At 48.9% G+C, this 16,022-nt stretch overlaps 2 protein-coding genes across 5 annotated transcripts; both read left to right on the top strand.

Annotated features, from left to right (window-relative positions):
• The first annotated feature begins 382 nt into the window (after positions 1–382).
• On the top strand, positions 383–3,248 carry Nme4 (NME/NM23 nucleoside diphosphate kinase 4). Of its 3 annotated transcripts, none has more exons than XM_004627938.2 (5): positions 383–502; positions 1,641–1,774; positions 1,985–2,086; positions 2,213–2,325; positions 2,916–3,248. In XM_004627938.2, the coding sequence occupies exons 1-5, from the start codon at positions 412–414 to the stop codon at positions 3,037–3,039; spliced, it is 564 nt and encodes a 187-aa protein (XP_004627995.1). In that variant the 5' UTR covers positions 383–411; the 3' UTR covers positions 3,040–3,248. The 3 variants fall into 3 exon arrangements, with proteins under 3 accessions (XP_004627995.1, XP_023567617.1, XP_012369448.1); XM_023711849.1 differs by having other exon boundaries at positions 1,985–2,101; XM_012513994.2 differs by lacking the exon at positions 1,985–2,086.
• A 1,272-nt stretch (positions 3,249–4,520) lies between these two features.
• Positions 4,521–11,879, top strand: Decr2 (2,4-dienoyl-CoA reductase 2). Of its 2 annotated transcripts, none has more exons than XM_004627937.2 (9): positions 4,521–4,719; positions 6,187–6,255; positions 7,172–7,223; positions 8,414–8,549; positions 9,909–10,033; positions 10,106–10,199; positions 10,389–10,493; positions 10,772–10,989; positions 11,737–11,879. In XM_004627937.2, exons 1-8 carry the CDS (start codon positions 4,640–4,642, stop codon positions 10,987–10,989), a joined length of 879 nt encoding a protein of 292 aa, XP_004627994.1. In that variant the 5' UTR covers positions 4,521–4,639; the 3' UTR covers positions 11,737–11,879. The 2 variants fall into 2 exon arrangements, with proteins under 2 accessions (XP_004627994.1, XP_023567543.1); XM_023711775.1 differs by having other exon boundaries at positions 4,626–4,782.
• The last annotated feature ends 4,143 nt before the right edge of the window (positions 11,880–16,022 follow it).

Below are 16,022 nucleotides of genomic sequence, written 5' to 3'. Positions count from 1 at the left end.
TTTGTTTTAAGGCTGTCTCTAGCGCCCTCCTCAGATGACGGGTGTGATTTCCAGTAGCTCAGAATCTAACCGCGGACGGAGCCGCATGCCATGCAAAATGGGGGCGAGTTATGACTTGTTTGGACCTTTCCTCCAGGAAGCACGCTTAAAGATTCAATGGAAGAAAAGAAATTGTAAAAAAAAAAAAAAGATTGAACTGATGTAAAGACCAATATAATCCTAGCTGGATTCGTTATTGTTTTACCGTAATTTTGGTTTTCTTCTGATATTAACAGAAACTAATACACGCACCTCGGTGCACTTAGGGGCTCCAGCGGGGCGGAGTCAGGGGCGGGCCCGCAGCGCCCCGCCCTGCGCCCTCCTCCCTCACCCCCCCACCTCCCCCCCCCCGCACCTGGCCGGGGTAGCGCCATGGGCCGCCTCTTCGGGCGCGCAGCACTGCGGGCTCTGCTCTCTGGGCCGCGCGGCCCGGGCCCGCGCCTGCTCGTGCGGCCCAGCTCGGGTGAGTGGAACCCCGCCAGGGCTGGCGAGCAGCTGCGGCCTTTGTTCGCGCACGTGTGGCTGCGGGAAGGGAAAGTGCGGGTTTAGCTGCCTGGATCTGGGGTAACCAAGGGCCAGGAGAAGAAAAAAAAGCAAAGTGGGCGAGCGCGGTGGGCTTATTGAGGGCCCCAGTAGACTGTGGCTCTGCAAGTCGGGTATCATCCTAGCAGAGGAAGCCTGCTGGTGGAGCCGCTGTAAACCCGGGCTTTTGTTTCTAGCCAAGCTGGAACCTGAGGCCTAAGACCGCCAGGCCCAACCCTGCCTGAGGCCCAGAGCCCATTCCCCATCCATAAATGCTTTCCCGTAGCTAAATAACATGTGAACTGCCTCCTCCACGCTGGACAGTCGGGCCTCAGAGCCCTGGGCTAAATGGGGGTCCCCGTGAACTGGGTTTTGGGAAGAAACAAGCTAGGAGGCTTCTTTCCCTGGCCTTCAGTCAGCCTGTCCTCTCCCACCCCACACAAAAGCAGCATTTGCCCTGGGATGAAATGTTTATTAGGCTGTGGGAGTTCCTCCGGGGCTGCAAGTGGGTGACTTCCGGGCCGGAGGTTCAAGGCAGAACAGAAGTGAGATTGGAGTTCCCACTGACCTCTCAGCTGCTGCGGGATTGTACATCTTCAATCCTGTGTCCCTGCACTGCCCACTTGAAGGGAGTGTATTTCCTCTCTCCCAAGTCTGCACTGTTCCTTCACTTCACTTCATTCCCAGAGGAAGGCTCTAGGGTCCTCCTATAGCTGACCTGGGCTTCAGATGCTGTCCACACTGGAAGATAGGAGTCAGAAATATGCCAGAGTCAAGAGTACTTCCAGGAAGCATGTTTTGGCTGTCTGGCCTCTTTCTGGCTGTCTGGATTTTCTCAGATGCTCTCTTAGGGGAAACCAGCTCAGTCTTGGGCAGCTTTGGCTACTACTTGAAAGAAGCCCATGGGATATACTGCCCTGGATGTTTCTGAGTGGCTGGGCCATGGTGGGCACTAGGTTTGTTCCTTCTAGAATTCCGCACAAAGGCAGAAGCCTGGTGATGCCTGGCCCCTGGCAGGGAAGGCCAGTCAGGGAGGCATAACAAAGGCAGTGTCAGCTCCAGCCCCTTCTTTTTTAAAGGGGGGCCCACATGGACCCAGGAGAGGACCTTGGTGGCAGTAAAGCCAGATGGGGTCCAGCGTCGGCTTGTTGGGACTGTGATCCAGCGCTTTGAGAGGCGAGGCTTCAAACTGGTTGGGATGAAGATGCTGCAGGTATTTGCCCAAGGCCTGTGGTGTGCTGTGGTGATAGGTTCATGCTTAGCCCTTTACATTTCAGCTTGGCATTGACACTTGCAAGGGTGAGGAGGTATCTGTGCTATGGTGTGGGTGTCAGTCCATATGGGTGTTATCTGCAGGGTACCCTGAGGTTGGGACCGGGCAGTTCATCTCCAGGGACTTCTCTTCTCCCCCAATGCTACTCAGGCACCTGAGAACATCCTTGCTGAGCACTACCAGGACCTACAGAGGAAGCCCTTCTACCCAGCCCTCATCAGCTATATGAGCTCTGGGCCTGTGGTGGCCATGGTACAGTCTGATAGAGTCAGTGGGGGGAGTGTGGGTGTGTTCTCCAAGCAAAGGGGAAGGGCCTGGATTGAGCCCAAGGACTCCTGGTGTTTCCTCACCTTTCCCAGTATTTACTTTATGCTGCAGGTCTGGGAGGGATACAATGTGGTCCATGCCTCAAGAGCGATGATAGGACACACGGACTCCACTGAGGCTGCCCCTGGAACCATCCGGGGAGATTTCAGCATTCATATCAGCAGGTATAGGGGACCCTGACACAATCACCCAGGGCCAATGTTTGGGGTGGCAGCCTGCCTCAGAGGCCCATTTACATTATTTAGATATCTTGTTTGGCTAAAGGTGAAGCCAAAAGAGACTTGATATTGGGATGTCACAACTAACTTTGACTAGAACAGCTTTCTTACAATCTTTTCAAAGAGATGACATGTTCTCCTTGTTTGTTATGTGTATATTGTATCATTGTCTTTTCTTTCTTTTTTTTTTTTTTTGGCGGAACCAGGGATTGAACTCAGATCCTTGTGTTTGCTAGTCAAGCGCTTATCCTACTGAGCCATCTCCCTGGCCCTGTGTCATTGTCTTTTATTTGTCTGTATTGTCAGGCATCTGAGGGGGTTGGCCTGGGATAGCTCCTGTAGAAAGGAGATAGAAGTTGGAATATGGGCTAGCCCCAGAGGTCATGGGTAAGAAGCTGAGGCCAGGCTGGTACAGTTTTCTACCTTCTGTTAGTCTTTCCCCTTTGCACAGTCATCCCTTCTCCCATAGACAGAGGGAGCCCCAGAGTGTACACTTGAGTTTGAACCTTACCTTTGCCACCTGTTGCCTGGTACAGGAACATCATTCATGCCAGTGACTCTGTGGAAGGAGCTCAGAGGGAGATCCAGCTGTGGTTCCAGAATAGTGAGCTGGTGAATTGGGCAGACGGTGGCCACGATAGCAGCACCTACCCAGCCTGAGGGCTCATGCCACCCTTGGCACTCCATTGTCCACCAAGGACCAACTACCTTGGTCAACAAGAACTCAAGCCTACACCTTGCCTGTCTCTCCTAAACCACTTCCTTGTTCACCTTCTGCCCCACACCACCCCACAGGAGTTTGAACTTCAACTTTACGTGCCTTTCTGTGTCCTATGCCAGCACAAAATTAGACCAAATCCTGTATCAAAGTGCCAGACAACTTTTGGGGTGTCTTTAGAGGTGACCTCACCTGCTGCAAAGGAGAAACATTAAAATTCATTCTTTAGAATGAAAGTGTGCTTATGATTTCTGCCATCTCTGAGACAGCAGTGATTTTTTTTAAGAATCTTTTTTTTGCTTTTTTTAAATCTTATTTATTTATTTGGTACTGAGTCTCACTACACAGCTCAGACTGATAGTGATCCTCCGTCTCTGCCTCCCCAGCACTGGGATTATAGGCATGCACCACCACACACAGTTTGAGTGGCTGGCACAGTGGCAGGGCATGCAGTGCCAGGGATCAAACCTGTGCCTTTGCGCTTGCCAGGCAGGAGCTTAGACCCCTGAGCTATCTCCCCACCTCTAGCAGTGATGATTTTATCGCAGTTGTAAACAATAAAATAGAAGCCCACAGAACTAAATATGCAGGAGTGAGCGAATCCCAGACTTCAATGAATATGAGAAGTAGGCAAGAATCCAGGGCCCTGCAGTCTGATATCTGGGAGAATCAGAGCTGAGTTCCTGATTGATGCCATCCTGGCCCCCACCTATCTGGTCTTGCTGAAGGAAGGTGGCAAGAAGAGACAAGTGGGAGCTAAGCCACCCCCAAGACAGCTTATGGCCCTTTCCTCTTCATGGTGTGATATACAGATGAAGGGGGCTCCCTGGCATCCGTTTTCCTTCATGTTGACGTGAGGGTCACACTTCATCTTTGGGTCAGGTCACATCTCTCTATGGCCCAGGTAGCAGACAGATGTCCAGGTCCTGTGTTTTCTTTGAAGTGGCCATGGCAGATGGGACAGGGCTAATGTGCCTGAAACTTTAGGACCAAGGTCCGGGGCTGGCCACATGAGGGAGCCTCTTTTCTGCTTTCTTGGCTCAAATCTCTTGTTCATTTTTGCCCAGCTAGAAGCATGACCAGGAGGCAGGGCCTTCTGCATCGTGAGCCATGCCTTAGTCCACTGAACGAGTATATGTGGGGTGCAGCCAGCTCCAATCATTGAACATGACATCCAGTGCAGGGTTGGGGCGGGGTTACGGACTACCGGCCGGTATGCCTCTGAGCCTTTAACGCACACCCCCCGCAATGAGGTAGCGTCGCAGAAAGCTTGCGCCTCGGCGCTCAGGCCCGCCCACTTTCAGTCCCAGGAGGCCATGCGCCTTGGTGGGTGGGTCGTCCTGGCGAGAGGCGTGGCCTTGGGGTGGGATTTCTGGAGAGGTGGTGGGGAAGGAGTCTTTGTGGAGGGGCGGGGTTTCAGGAGGAGGGCTGGGGGGCGGAGCTCCCACCGTAGGTCAGTTCTGTTTGTAGCGCTGATTCCCCTTACTCCTTTCTTTGGCTGCTGCAGACCTGGGCGAATTCAGCCGCCTCTTCCCTCTAGCCATGAACCAGCCACCGCCCGACGTTGAAGAGGATGACTGTCTCCCTAATTACCGCCATCGCTTCTGCCCGGACCTCCTCCAGTGAGCTCCTAGAGGGCCTACCCGGAGCAGCAAAGGACCAGAGCAGACGCAGGGCAGGGGGCGGTGGGTTGTCCGCAGTGCGAGGCCAACAATCTGGTTGGGGTCTTGAGATCGTCTCAGTGAAGCCTGAGTTTGATTTGCTTGCCTGGGGATCCTGCCGAGGCGGGGAGAGGGAGTGTGGGAGGAAGTACGTTTTGAAAACAGGTCTCAACTTTCTGAGTAGAGAATTTTAGGTTAAAATCGTTTTCTCTGAAGATCTAGGAAATGATCAAAGGAATAACAGGTTTTAAAATGACGTTTTATTTTCTTACAAAATTATACTGAATTGAAGTCCTAGTTCAGGGAGTCAAAGTCTTCTGCCTGATCCCTGACCCCACCCCACCCCCACCCCCACCCCAGGTAACTAGCCTTCCTGTGCCCTGAACATACCTGAATATGTTAACCGCTTTAAATAGGAAATGTAGGAGCGGGCCGGGGAGATGGCTCAGTGGAATAAGTGCTTGCCTGGCAAGTCCTGGGGCCTGAGTTCAATCTCCGGAATCCTAGCACGTGAAAGGCTGAAGGTGGAGGGTGGCCACGAGTTTGAGGCCAGCCTGAACTACATAGTAAGACCCTGTCTAAAAAAACAAAAAAGGGCTGGGAATATAGCTGAGCTGCAAAAGGGCCTGCATGACAAGTATAAGGTCGGTTCGAAGTTCAACCGGATGGGGAGGAGGGAAGCAAAAAACAAAAACCAAACCCAACTCGTATTTCCATGCACTCAAATCTTTATATTCCAATGGAGTAAATTGTTACAGTACAATTTTTCTTATTGGCTAGTAATGCCTCCTGAAAAATGTTCTCACCCTGGGTGGGTCCCCCACTCCAGCCACACCACTGCTCCTCTTCTTCAGTTAACAGTGATTATTTTTGGACTGAAAATTGAATTCAGTACCTTGACATCTTTGGATTTTTTTAACATTTGATTTTTTTATTTAATTTTTTTTATTTAATTTTTATTTATTTGTGTGTGTGTGTGTGTGTGTGTGTGTGCGCGCGCGTGTGGCCAGCTCAGCCCACCAGGAGGCGGCACTGGCTGGCATGTGGTGCTGGGGGATTGAACCGTGGTCCCTGTGATTTGCCAAGCTTGTTCTAAGTAGGTGCTTTAGACCACTGAGCCATCTCACCAGCCCCCTCTTTGGATTTTTGAGATAGGGTTTTGCTATATAATTTAGGTTGGCCTTAAATTTGTGTAATCCAAGCTGGTCTCAAACTCTTGGCAATCCTCTCTCAGCCTCCCAAATGCTGAAATCATAGGAGTGTGCCACCATGCCCTGCAACAGTGACTTTTTTTTTTTTTTTGTACCTGGGATCAAACTCAGGACCTTGCACTTGCCAGGCAGGCACTTGTGCCTCTGAACTATGTCCCTGGCCCAACCATGACCTTTTAAAACAACAGTGACCTCTTCTTTTTTTTTCTTGGGGCAGGGGTAAAGTGGCCTTTATCACTGGTGGTGGCTCTGGAATCGGCTTCCGGATTGCAGAGATTTTCATGCGGTGAGCAACATTCCAGGGCCCTCTGCTTCTGCTTCCCCTTACCTGGACCCTGCTAGGAGGTGGGACTCTGGAGTCTTAGAAATCTGTGAAACTGTGTGGTTCTGCCTTACAACCTCCTGGGGCCTGAAAGAGTCCCTTGTGTTGTGTGGAATGAAGTGTCTTATGGGGCACAAATTATGTGGCCCCAAGCATGTGTCAAAAACCATCCCATCCAGCAGAGGCTTAAAGTTAGGATGAGGTGGGGAAATGAAGGCCCTGCTCCTTTCACCCAGCCCTTGCTTTTCAGCCAGGAAGTGATTCCCAACAGACCGAAGCTTTGGGACTCATAATTCCAGGTGGATTCATCTTTGGAACTGAGGGCCTTATGCATGTTGCTTCACCAAAAGCAGCCATTTTCCTGTCAGAGTCCTTTTGAGGATTAAATGGGATATTGTAACTCTGGAGACTGTGGTCTGCAGCTGTTTTCTCTATTGTTGTCACTATGGGGCTAAGCTTGGTGGGTGGGCAAGGAGGAATTATGAGTCCCAAAGCCTCGTTCTGTTGGGAATCACTTCCTGGCTGAAAATTGGGACATGCAGGACTGAGCATGGGGACCCAGCAGGCCCCACACAGATATCTGGCTCACTTTGGCCTCTCTTTCGAGTATGTGGTGTTTGGGGCATGTCTGCCTCCTGGTGTGACTGGGACACCCCATGCCAGAAAGGCCTAGTCCAAAAACTGAGGAGTGGGCATCATGGTACCCACTCGAGGACCCTCAGTTTGCTCAGCTCTGCTCTGGCCCCTGTGCCTTCTCCAGCCACACTTTGGCCTTTGACATAAATATACCCCTACCTAAGAAACCTTTGAGGGAGCTCCTTTACCATGGAGGAGCCCAACTTGTACCTGCTGTTCACAGACCTGCCATCTGGTTTTGCAGGCATGGCTGCCAAACGGTCATCGTCAGCAGGAGTCTGCCAAGAGTACTGATGGTGAGAGGACCTGGACAGGCAGTTGTGAGGAACCTAAGGCTGAACTAGGAGTATCTTGAGGTCCAGGGGATGGTAACACCAAAACTTGCTCTTCTCTGAAATATGGAGCCTTAGTGGGTACCTGTGGCTTCTTTTTTTTTTTTTTTTAGAATTATTTATTTATTTATCCATTCATTTTTGTGTGTGTGGCCAGCTCAGCCCACCAGGGGGCAGGGCTGGCTGGCATGTGGTGCTGGGGGATTGAACTGCAGTCCCTGTGTTTTGCTTAGCTTAGCTTGTTCTAAGTAGGCGCTTTAGACCACTGAGCCATCTCACCAGCCCCTACCTGTGGCTTCTTTTTTTTTTTTTTAAATTCCTGTTAATTTTTTTTTTAATTTTATTTATGTATGTGTGTGTGTGGCCAGCTCAGCCCACCAGGGGGCGGGGCTGGCTGGCATGTGGTGCTGGGGGATTGAACAGTGGTCCCTGTGCTTTAGCTAAGTTTGTTCTAAGTAGGTGCTTTAGACCACTGAGCCATCTCACCAGCCCCCTACCTGTGGCTTCTTAAAAGTCTTATTATTGGGCTAGTCGAGTGGCATATACTTATAATTCCAACTACCCAGGAGGGTGAGGTAGGAAGATTACAAGTTTGAGGCCAAAATACTACCTCAAAATAAAAATTAAAAAGGCTGGAATATAGAATGCTCCTGGGTTTGATCCCCAGGACAAGAAAAAATAAGTCTGATTATTGGATCCTGTGAGGATCCTCACATTGGGAGATAATTTGACCCCTACCAAACTAAGGATTATGCAAGTTGAACGTTAACTTTGCTCTTTGACCTGGAAGGTGTGTCTTCCAGTTGCCATTGCTGGCCTCAGGCAAGAACTGGATGTCAGCTAAGGTCACAAAGGTATTTGGTCATATTCATGAGAAAGGATGTCAGCTTTTGACCTGAAAGGATGGTATAGTAAGCTGGTGAAGAAGGCATCTGAGACAGGTGGCCTATAGTTAAGAGAACATCTTACAAATGTTCACTAGGGCTCATGGCCCAGGGAGTAGCCATGTGTTGGCTGTCTTCTCAGTGGAGTACAGTAGCAAATCTAGGTGCCAGTGGAACCTGGACACATTGTCCTCATTGGCTTCTAAAGGGCAATAGTGCAGGCCCAGATTGCTGGACTACTGCTCACCTTTCTTGCCGTCTGGATTCTAGGCTGCCAAGAAGCTGGCTGCTGCCACTGGCCAGCGTTGCCTCCCTTTATCCATGGATGTCCGAGCTCCCCCAGCCATCATGGCTGCTGTGGACCAGGCACTGAAGGAGTTTGGCAAAATTGACATCCTCATTAACTGTGAGTTTATATTAAAGGAGGCTAGAGGCTTCTGATAGTTGGAGGCCTTAGAGCTCTGGTGCTGGGGTGGGGACAATGCCAGGGAGCTGAGGTGCTTGTGACAGCTGGGTTGTAGCTGTTGTGTGCGCCTGAGGCAGGAGCCAGGCTCCCAGGGTCTGTCTTGGGTCCATCTCTGCTCTAGGGGATTCTCATGAATATGACCAAATACCCTTGTGACCTTTAATTCTCACTTTAGCTGTGCATGGTGGCACATGCCTGTAATCTCAGCACTTGAAGGTTGAGGCAGAAAAACTACAAGTTCAAGCTCAGTCCAGGCAGTTTAGCTACTTAGTCCCAAAATAAAAATAAAAAGAGGGCTGGAGTTATAGCTCAGAGCAAAGGCCCTAGGTTTAACTTCCAACACACACACATACCCCAAGAGAATGAAAAATTAAGAAAGCTAAAGGATCGCTTAGTGGTAAACAACGGCTCAGTTGTGGAGTACATATCAGGCAAGCAAAAGCACAATTATGGTATTAAGGACCAACCTAATTTATTTATTTTTTTATTTGAACCAACCTAATTTAGCATGGCTTCATCATAATTTGGTAACATCTATAAAGACCTCATCCATTTTCAGAAAGGATGGCAGCTCACAGCTGTAATCCCAACACTTGGAAGTCAGAGGCAGAAGGACTGAGACTTCAAGGCCAGCTACACAGATTTTGAATGTACCCTGGACTATATATCAAGAGTCTGTTTAAAACAACAAAGAAGAGCTGGGCATGGTGGTGCACACCTGTAATCCCAGAACTCTGGAGGCTGAGGCAGGAGAATCACTGAGAGGTTGAGACCAGCCTAGGTTACACAGTTCAAGGCCAACCTACTGTATTGTATGGTGAGACTCTGTCTCAAAAACAAAAATAAAATAAAATAAACAAAAATCAAAGAAAAGCCAGGGATGGTGGCACATACCTGTAATCCCAGTGCTCAGGAAGGGAAGATTAGTACAAGTTTGAGACCAACCTGGGCTACATAAAGAGTTCAAGGCCACCTTGCCTGAAATGCACAGCAAGACACTGTCTCAAAACAAATAAGCAAAGAAGACATAACCTCTAATCAGGTCACACTGATATGTTCTGAAGTTTAGTACTTCACCCTCTTTGGCTTGGAGGACAACAACATCCTGTCTTACTCTGTCATTCAGGAGTTTATCCAGGGATCTGGTTTGCTACCCTCTCCAGCTTGGATCAGGCAGAGGGTCCTATACTGTCACTGCTCAGGGGAGAGCAGTTCTCTTGTGCACCCTCCCATCAAGGCCTCTGGCCACCCAGGGTCCCACCATCCCAGGACTATGTTCTGTTATCTTCTGTTCTGCAGGTGCAGCTGGAAACTTCTTGTGCCCTGCCAGTGCATTGTCATTCAATGCTTTCAAGACTGTAGTTGAAATTGATACCATTGGCACCTTCAATGTGTCTCGTGTGCTCTACGAGAAGTTCTTCCAGGTGATTGTCCTCCGGGTCATGGCTTTCCTACCTCTGGCTGCCCCCTCACCACTCCCTCCTTTTGTGTTGCAGGACCATGGAGGAGTGATTGTAAACATCACTGCAACCCTCAGTCTCCGGGGGCAGGTGCTGCAGGTGCATGCAGGCACTGCCAAGGCAGCTGTGGGTACGGTCCCTGTGGTCTGCTCTCAGGGGGTTTCCAGTGGCTCCCTCTGCTGACTGTCCTGGAAGCTTCACATGAGGCTGAATCCACTTGTGGGCAGCAGAGGCATGGCGTAGGCCCTGAGCCACCACCCCTGCCCTGGCTACTCTAGGAGACAAAGTAGCTTTGCGTGTCTCTCCTCCTTCTATGCAGATGCAATGACACGACACTTAGCTGTGGAGTGGGGTCCCCAGAATATTCGTGTCAACAGCCTGGCCCCTGGTCCCATCAGTGGTACAGAGGGGCTACGGCGACTGGGTAAGGCTCTCAGGGAACCCAGGCCACCTGTGCATCTCCAATATCGGAACAGGCCATGCATTGAAGCTTCTCAAACCCTGGCATGGGTTGAAAAGCCATTCTGTGTCCTGTTGTTGCTCAACTTTGTTTTATTTTATTTTTTCCTGTTCTACTTTGCCTTGGTAATACAGTGCCTCCACTGTTTCTGGATGTGGTTCTCGGGAAGAGCTGGCTGGAGAGGGTGGAGAGTCTTGGGGTCCTGGGCATCTCTGGGGCCTGAGCCTCCTGCTGCTCTCCAGGTAGCCCCCAGGCTAGCCAGAGCAAAATGGTCCTTGAGAGTCCCCTGCAGAGGATGGGGAACAAGACGGAGATCGCCCACAGTGTGCTCTACCTGGCTAGCCCTCTGGCTTCCTACGTGACTGGGATTGTGCTGGTGGTAGATGGCGGATGCTGGCTGACATTCCCAAATGATATCAAGCAGCTGATGAATTTGGAATCTACCTCTGCTAAGCTGTAGGTGAGGTGCTTCTCCTGCTTCTTGGGGTCATCTACATCTTTGGGTGCTCTTGCCCATACTCTACTAGGTTCCCATCTCCAGTGGGCAACTACCCCCCAGCCCAGCTATGCAGGAGACCCAGTGCCTCTAGGTCTTCCCCAGTGATGTTGCCCAAGTTTCTGGTGGGTGTTGGAGGGATGCAACTTTTTGTTGTGATTTGGTGTTTTGTTTTGTTTTTGAGGTAGGGTCTTTATAGTTCAAACTGAACTTGAATTCATTAGGTAGCCCAGGCTGAACTCAAATTGATGGAAATCCTCCTGCCTCAGCCTCTTGAGTGCTGGGATAAGAGGTGTGTGCCAACATATCCTGCTAGAAAATACATTTTCTTTTTTCTTTTTTTTTTTTGATGGAACCAGGGATTGAACTCAGGTCCTTGTGCTTGCCAGGGAAGCATTTATTCTACTGAGCCATCTCCCTGGCCCAAAATACATTTTCTTAAGAGATAATCTTTTTACTATGAAAATATTTAGGCATTGGATTATTATTATTATTATTATTTTTTTTTCCGGAACTGAGGATTGAACTCAGGCCCTTGCGCTTGCCAGGCAAGCACTTATTCTACTGAGCTGTCTCCCTGGCCCCTAGGCACTGGATTTTTAAAAAAAATTTTTTTTTTTTTTTTTGTAGGACTGGGGATTGAACCTGGGACCTTCACACTGAGTTACATTCCCAACCCTTTTTTTTTTTTTTTTTATTTAAATTGCCCAGGTGGCCTTGAATTTTGTGGATCTTCCTGCTTCAGCCTCCTAAAGTGCTTCAATTGTAAGCATGCAACATTATGACCAGGTGGAAATGTTTTTTACAAAGAAAAGGAAAATGATTAAAAAGAATCATTGTGACCCTATCATTTAGAGGTGGGGATGTGCTTCTCTGTGTGTTTTCTGTTTTTCCAAAGCCTGACTACTCCAGGGCCCTTCTCTCCTGCCCAGGCCCCTTTATGTATAGAAGGGGCAGGCAAGCACCAGAGCTTCATGATCCCTGACTCCAGGATTCCAGATTGGGTGGGAGTATGGCCCCATGGTCACCCCGGTGGGAGGGGAGTGTTTATCCCTCAGGCCTCCTTAGCCATATGGACCCTGCTTTTCTCTAAGTTCCCAGCTTGTCACCACTCCAAACCCGTGTTGTATTCAGGTACCTTTTCCTGAGCAGTAGACAAAATCTTGTGTCTGATATAGTTCCATACCTGGCCCATTTTGCAAACACAGTACTAAGGGGCTGGGGAGATGGCTCAGTAGAATAAGCGCTTCCTTGGCTTAGAGTCTGAGTTCAACCCCCCAGTTCCACCACAACCCCCCCAAAAAACAAAACAGAACAAAACACAGTACTGAACTACTGCTGAGCTGGCTTCCCTGGAGCTTCATTGCACAGATCCTATTTTTTTTCTTCGTGGAACCGGGGATTGAACTCAGGCCCTTGTTGCCAGGCAAGCGCCTATTCTACTGAGCTATTTCCCCAGCCCTACAGATCCTATTTTACAAAGCAAGAGAAAGCATTACATGTTTGGCTCTGGGGCCACCTTACTGCTGTCACTGTGGCAGCTGAAGTTTCCTCCCATCACATTTATTTATTTATTTATTTATTTATTTATTTATTGTACCAGGGATTAAATTCAGGACCCTGTGCTTGCCAGGCAAGCACTTATGCTACTGAGCTATCTCCCCAGGCCCCCTCCCATCACATATCTGAAGCACACCTGATGTCAGTTTTAGCCGCCATGCAGGAGAGTACAAGTGTGGCCTCAGAGGGGTGTTATGGCTATTCCCCCACAGCCTCGAGGTCATAGGTGGGGCTTTTCAGAGGTGATGATCTAGGGTGTGTGACGGTAGGATTAAGAAGATGATGCTGGGATTAAGGGTAACCCCCCTTTGGCAGTGAGTAGTAGTAACTGCCCAAAGGGTGGGGAACTTGGATGGAATATAAGGAACAGAAAGAAGGCTTGTTGCTTGTGTTTTGCTACTTCACTGCTTTGCTGTCTTCTGCCTGCCCTATTTTGGTATGGACTGTTTTTATTTATTTATTTATTTTTGTCAGTCTTTTTGAGACAGGGTCTCACTATACAGTTTAGCCTGGCCTTGAGCTTACTGCGAGGCATGACGTGGACTGTTTCTTTTCTGTGATGCCCCTCTGCCATGCCACCCTTCTTTGGAGCCTGCTGACTATACACTAAAACCTCAACAAACTGTGAGCTAAAAATATGCCTTTCCTCCTTTAACTTTGGGTGTCACATATTTTGTCTTAGCAACAAGAAGTTAAGGCAGAGGGTCTTGACAAAAGGGCCTTCACCTATAGCCTGTCTGTGGACCATGTCTGAGATTGGGTCCAGAGTGCCTACTTCTTAGGTATAGGGGAGGTTGTGGTGTCTTCTAGCCAGACAGTGCACCTTTTTTTTTTTTGGTGGGACCAGGGATTGAACTCAGGTCCTTGCGCTTGCCAGGTAAGCACTTATTCTCCTGAGCTATCTCCCTGGTCCCCAGTGCACCTTTTTGAAGCTGGCCCCAACATGTAGGCCGATGAGGCCCCAAAGAACCTGCAGGGCTCAGTCCCTTGTACTGAGCCAGCTGCCCTCGCCCTCACCACGGAACTTCACAGTGGCATTTCCTTCCAACTTACCTTGGTGGCCAGAGCAGGAGCACCCTGGTTCTCCAGCACAGAGGGTAATGTGTTGGCTGTTGTTTGTACTGACCCTCTCCAGGAAATGGGCCCCTAGAAGAATGGAGTACAGGGAGTACAGGCCTGGGCAAGGCCCTGTGTTAGCTATGCATCCTTAGGATGAGCTAGGAAACCAAGTGCAGTTTGGGGATGATGTTTTTTTGTTTTTTTTTTTAATTTTTTTTTTTTTAATTTATTTGTGTGTGTGTATGTGTGGCCAGCTCAGCCCACCAGGGGGCAGGGCTGGCTGGCATGTGGTGCTGGGGGATTGAACCGCAGTCCCTTTGTTTTTGCTAAGCTTGTTCTAAGTAGGTGCTTTAGACCACTGAGCCATCTCACCAGCCCCTGCCCTGCTTATTTGTAAACCACTCAAAAGAAACATGAGTTAGCAGCCTTGACCCATTTGGGGCCTAGTTGGTAGCTCAGAGAAGCCACACAAGAGAGAAGTGTCCTCAGCCCCTTGGTGGGGAACAAAGGATCACCACTGCAGGGAAGATAACTGGGTCCTCAGTGAGCACCCTCACCCTGGAAAATTCTATTTGCTCTTGGTCAGTTTTTTCTGCCATTCAGTGCTTGTGCTCAGAGCTGGCCTTAGGCTCCAGGGCTGCCCAGATGACCCTAGCCTTGGGTACTTTCTTGTTGCTGAGACACAAAGCCCAACACCCACAAGTTAAAGGAGGAAAGGTTTATTTTGGTTCTGTTTGTAGGGGTTTCAGTCCATCCTTGACTGGCTCCAAAGCGGGGCTGCATTGGCAAAAGAAGCTTGTTTATGGTATGGTAGTCCAGAAGAAGAGAAGAAATAATCAAGGAAGGAGGGAGACATATTTTTCCAGGCCATACCCCCAGTGACCCAGTTCCCCCAACCAGCCTTTATCTCCCAAATTGCCTTTAGCTAAAAACATTTTCTTTTGTGTGTTGGGTGGGGGGTACCGGCAGTCAAACTCAGGACCTTGTGCCTGCCAGGCAGGTGCTGCACCACTGAGCTATATCTCTGGCAAACTATAAACTCAGTGGGCACATGTATGCATGAGCATCACATTCCCATGATCTAATCACCTCCTAAAACCCCACTTATGAGTGCTTGAGGTTTTAGGGGGAGATCTATCTTATCTATCTATCTATCTATCTATCTATCTATCTATCTATCTATCTGTTTTGAGACGGGATCTCATGCTATAGTTTAGGCTGGTCTTGAACTTGTTATCCTCCTGCCTCAGCCTCCTGAGTGTTGGGATTACAGCCCTGTGCACCATGCCTGGCAAAGGGGATGTTTTATTTTATTTATTTATTTGTTTATGTATGTATATATGTATTTATTTATTTTAGCGGAACCAGAGATTGAACTCAGGCCACTGAGCTTGCCAGGCAAGTGCTTATTCTATTGAGCTATCTCCTCAGCCCTATTTTTTAGTTTGTTTGTTTGGTTGTTTTTTTTTAAATTTAATTTTATTTAGTACAGGGTCTACAGATCTCACTACACAGATTGGACTCATAGTGATACTCCTGTTTTCAGCCTCCCAAGTGCTGGGATTATAGGCTTGTGCCACCATGCCCAGTCTCAATGAAAGTCTCAGCTTGCCCCAGGGGCGGGGCTGGCATGGTATGCTGGGAATCGAACCTCAGACTCTGCATCTGTCTAAGCAGGTGCTTTAGTTCTCTGAACTATCTGGCTGGCCCAAGGGGGACATTTAGATATAAACCATGACAACCTTCATTCTCTGAAAGGACCATGCAGCCACTACCATCCTTTGGCCTTTACAAGTGCAGGGGAATAAGGGGCTGGCCCAGCATCTTACCTGACAGGGGTAACTCAGTTGCCCCATGTGGTTCTGCTTAAAGATTATGGACCCAGAACAATGAAGTGCTATCACAGCTACCAGTGAGGTTGCAAATGGGTCCTTGTGAAGTTGTTAGCGAGCAACTTAAAATAACATTAAAAATAGTTATTAGATTTCAGCACATGCCTGTAATCCCAGCACTCTGGGAGGCTGAGGTAGGAGATTCATAAATTCAAATCCAATCTGGACAACTTAGTGACTTAGTGAGGCCCTGTCTAAAAGTGAAAAACATTTTGGTAGAACTGGGGATTGAACTCAGGCCCTTGCGCTTGCTGGGCAAGCACTTATTCTACTGAGCCATCTCTCCAGCCCCATGAAAAATATTTTGGAAAAAGATCTGGAAAACAGGGGCCGGGAAGATGGCTCAGTGAAATAAGCGCTTCCCTGGCAAGCGCAAGGGCCTGAATTCAATCCCTAGTTTAAATAAATAAATAAAAAAAAAAGATCTGGGAAACAAAAGCCCTGGGTTCAAGCCTTGTTACTGGAAAAGAAAAGAAAAAGTGTGTA

Source organism: Octodon degus, unplaced genomic scaffold (genome assembly GCF_000260255.1).
Source record: "Octodon degus isolate 3935 unplaced genomic scaffold, OctDeg1.0 scaffold00021, whole genome shotgun sequence".
Classification (NCBI taxonomy): domain Eukaryota; kingdom Metazoa; phylum Chordata; class Mammalia; order Rodentia; family Octodontidae; genus Octodon; species Octodon degus.
Note: the sequence above shows the minus strand (reverse complement) of the source record. Positions and strands in the feature narration are given on the sequence as shown.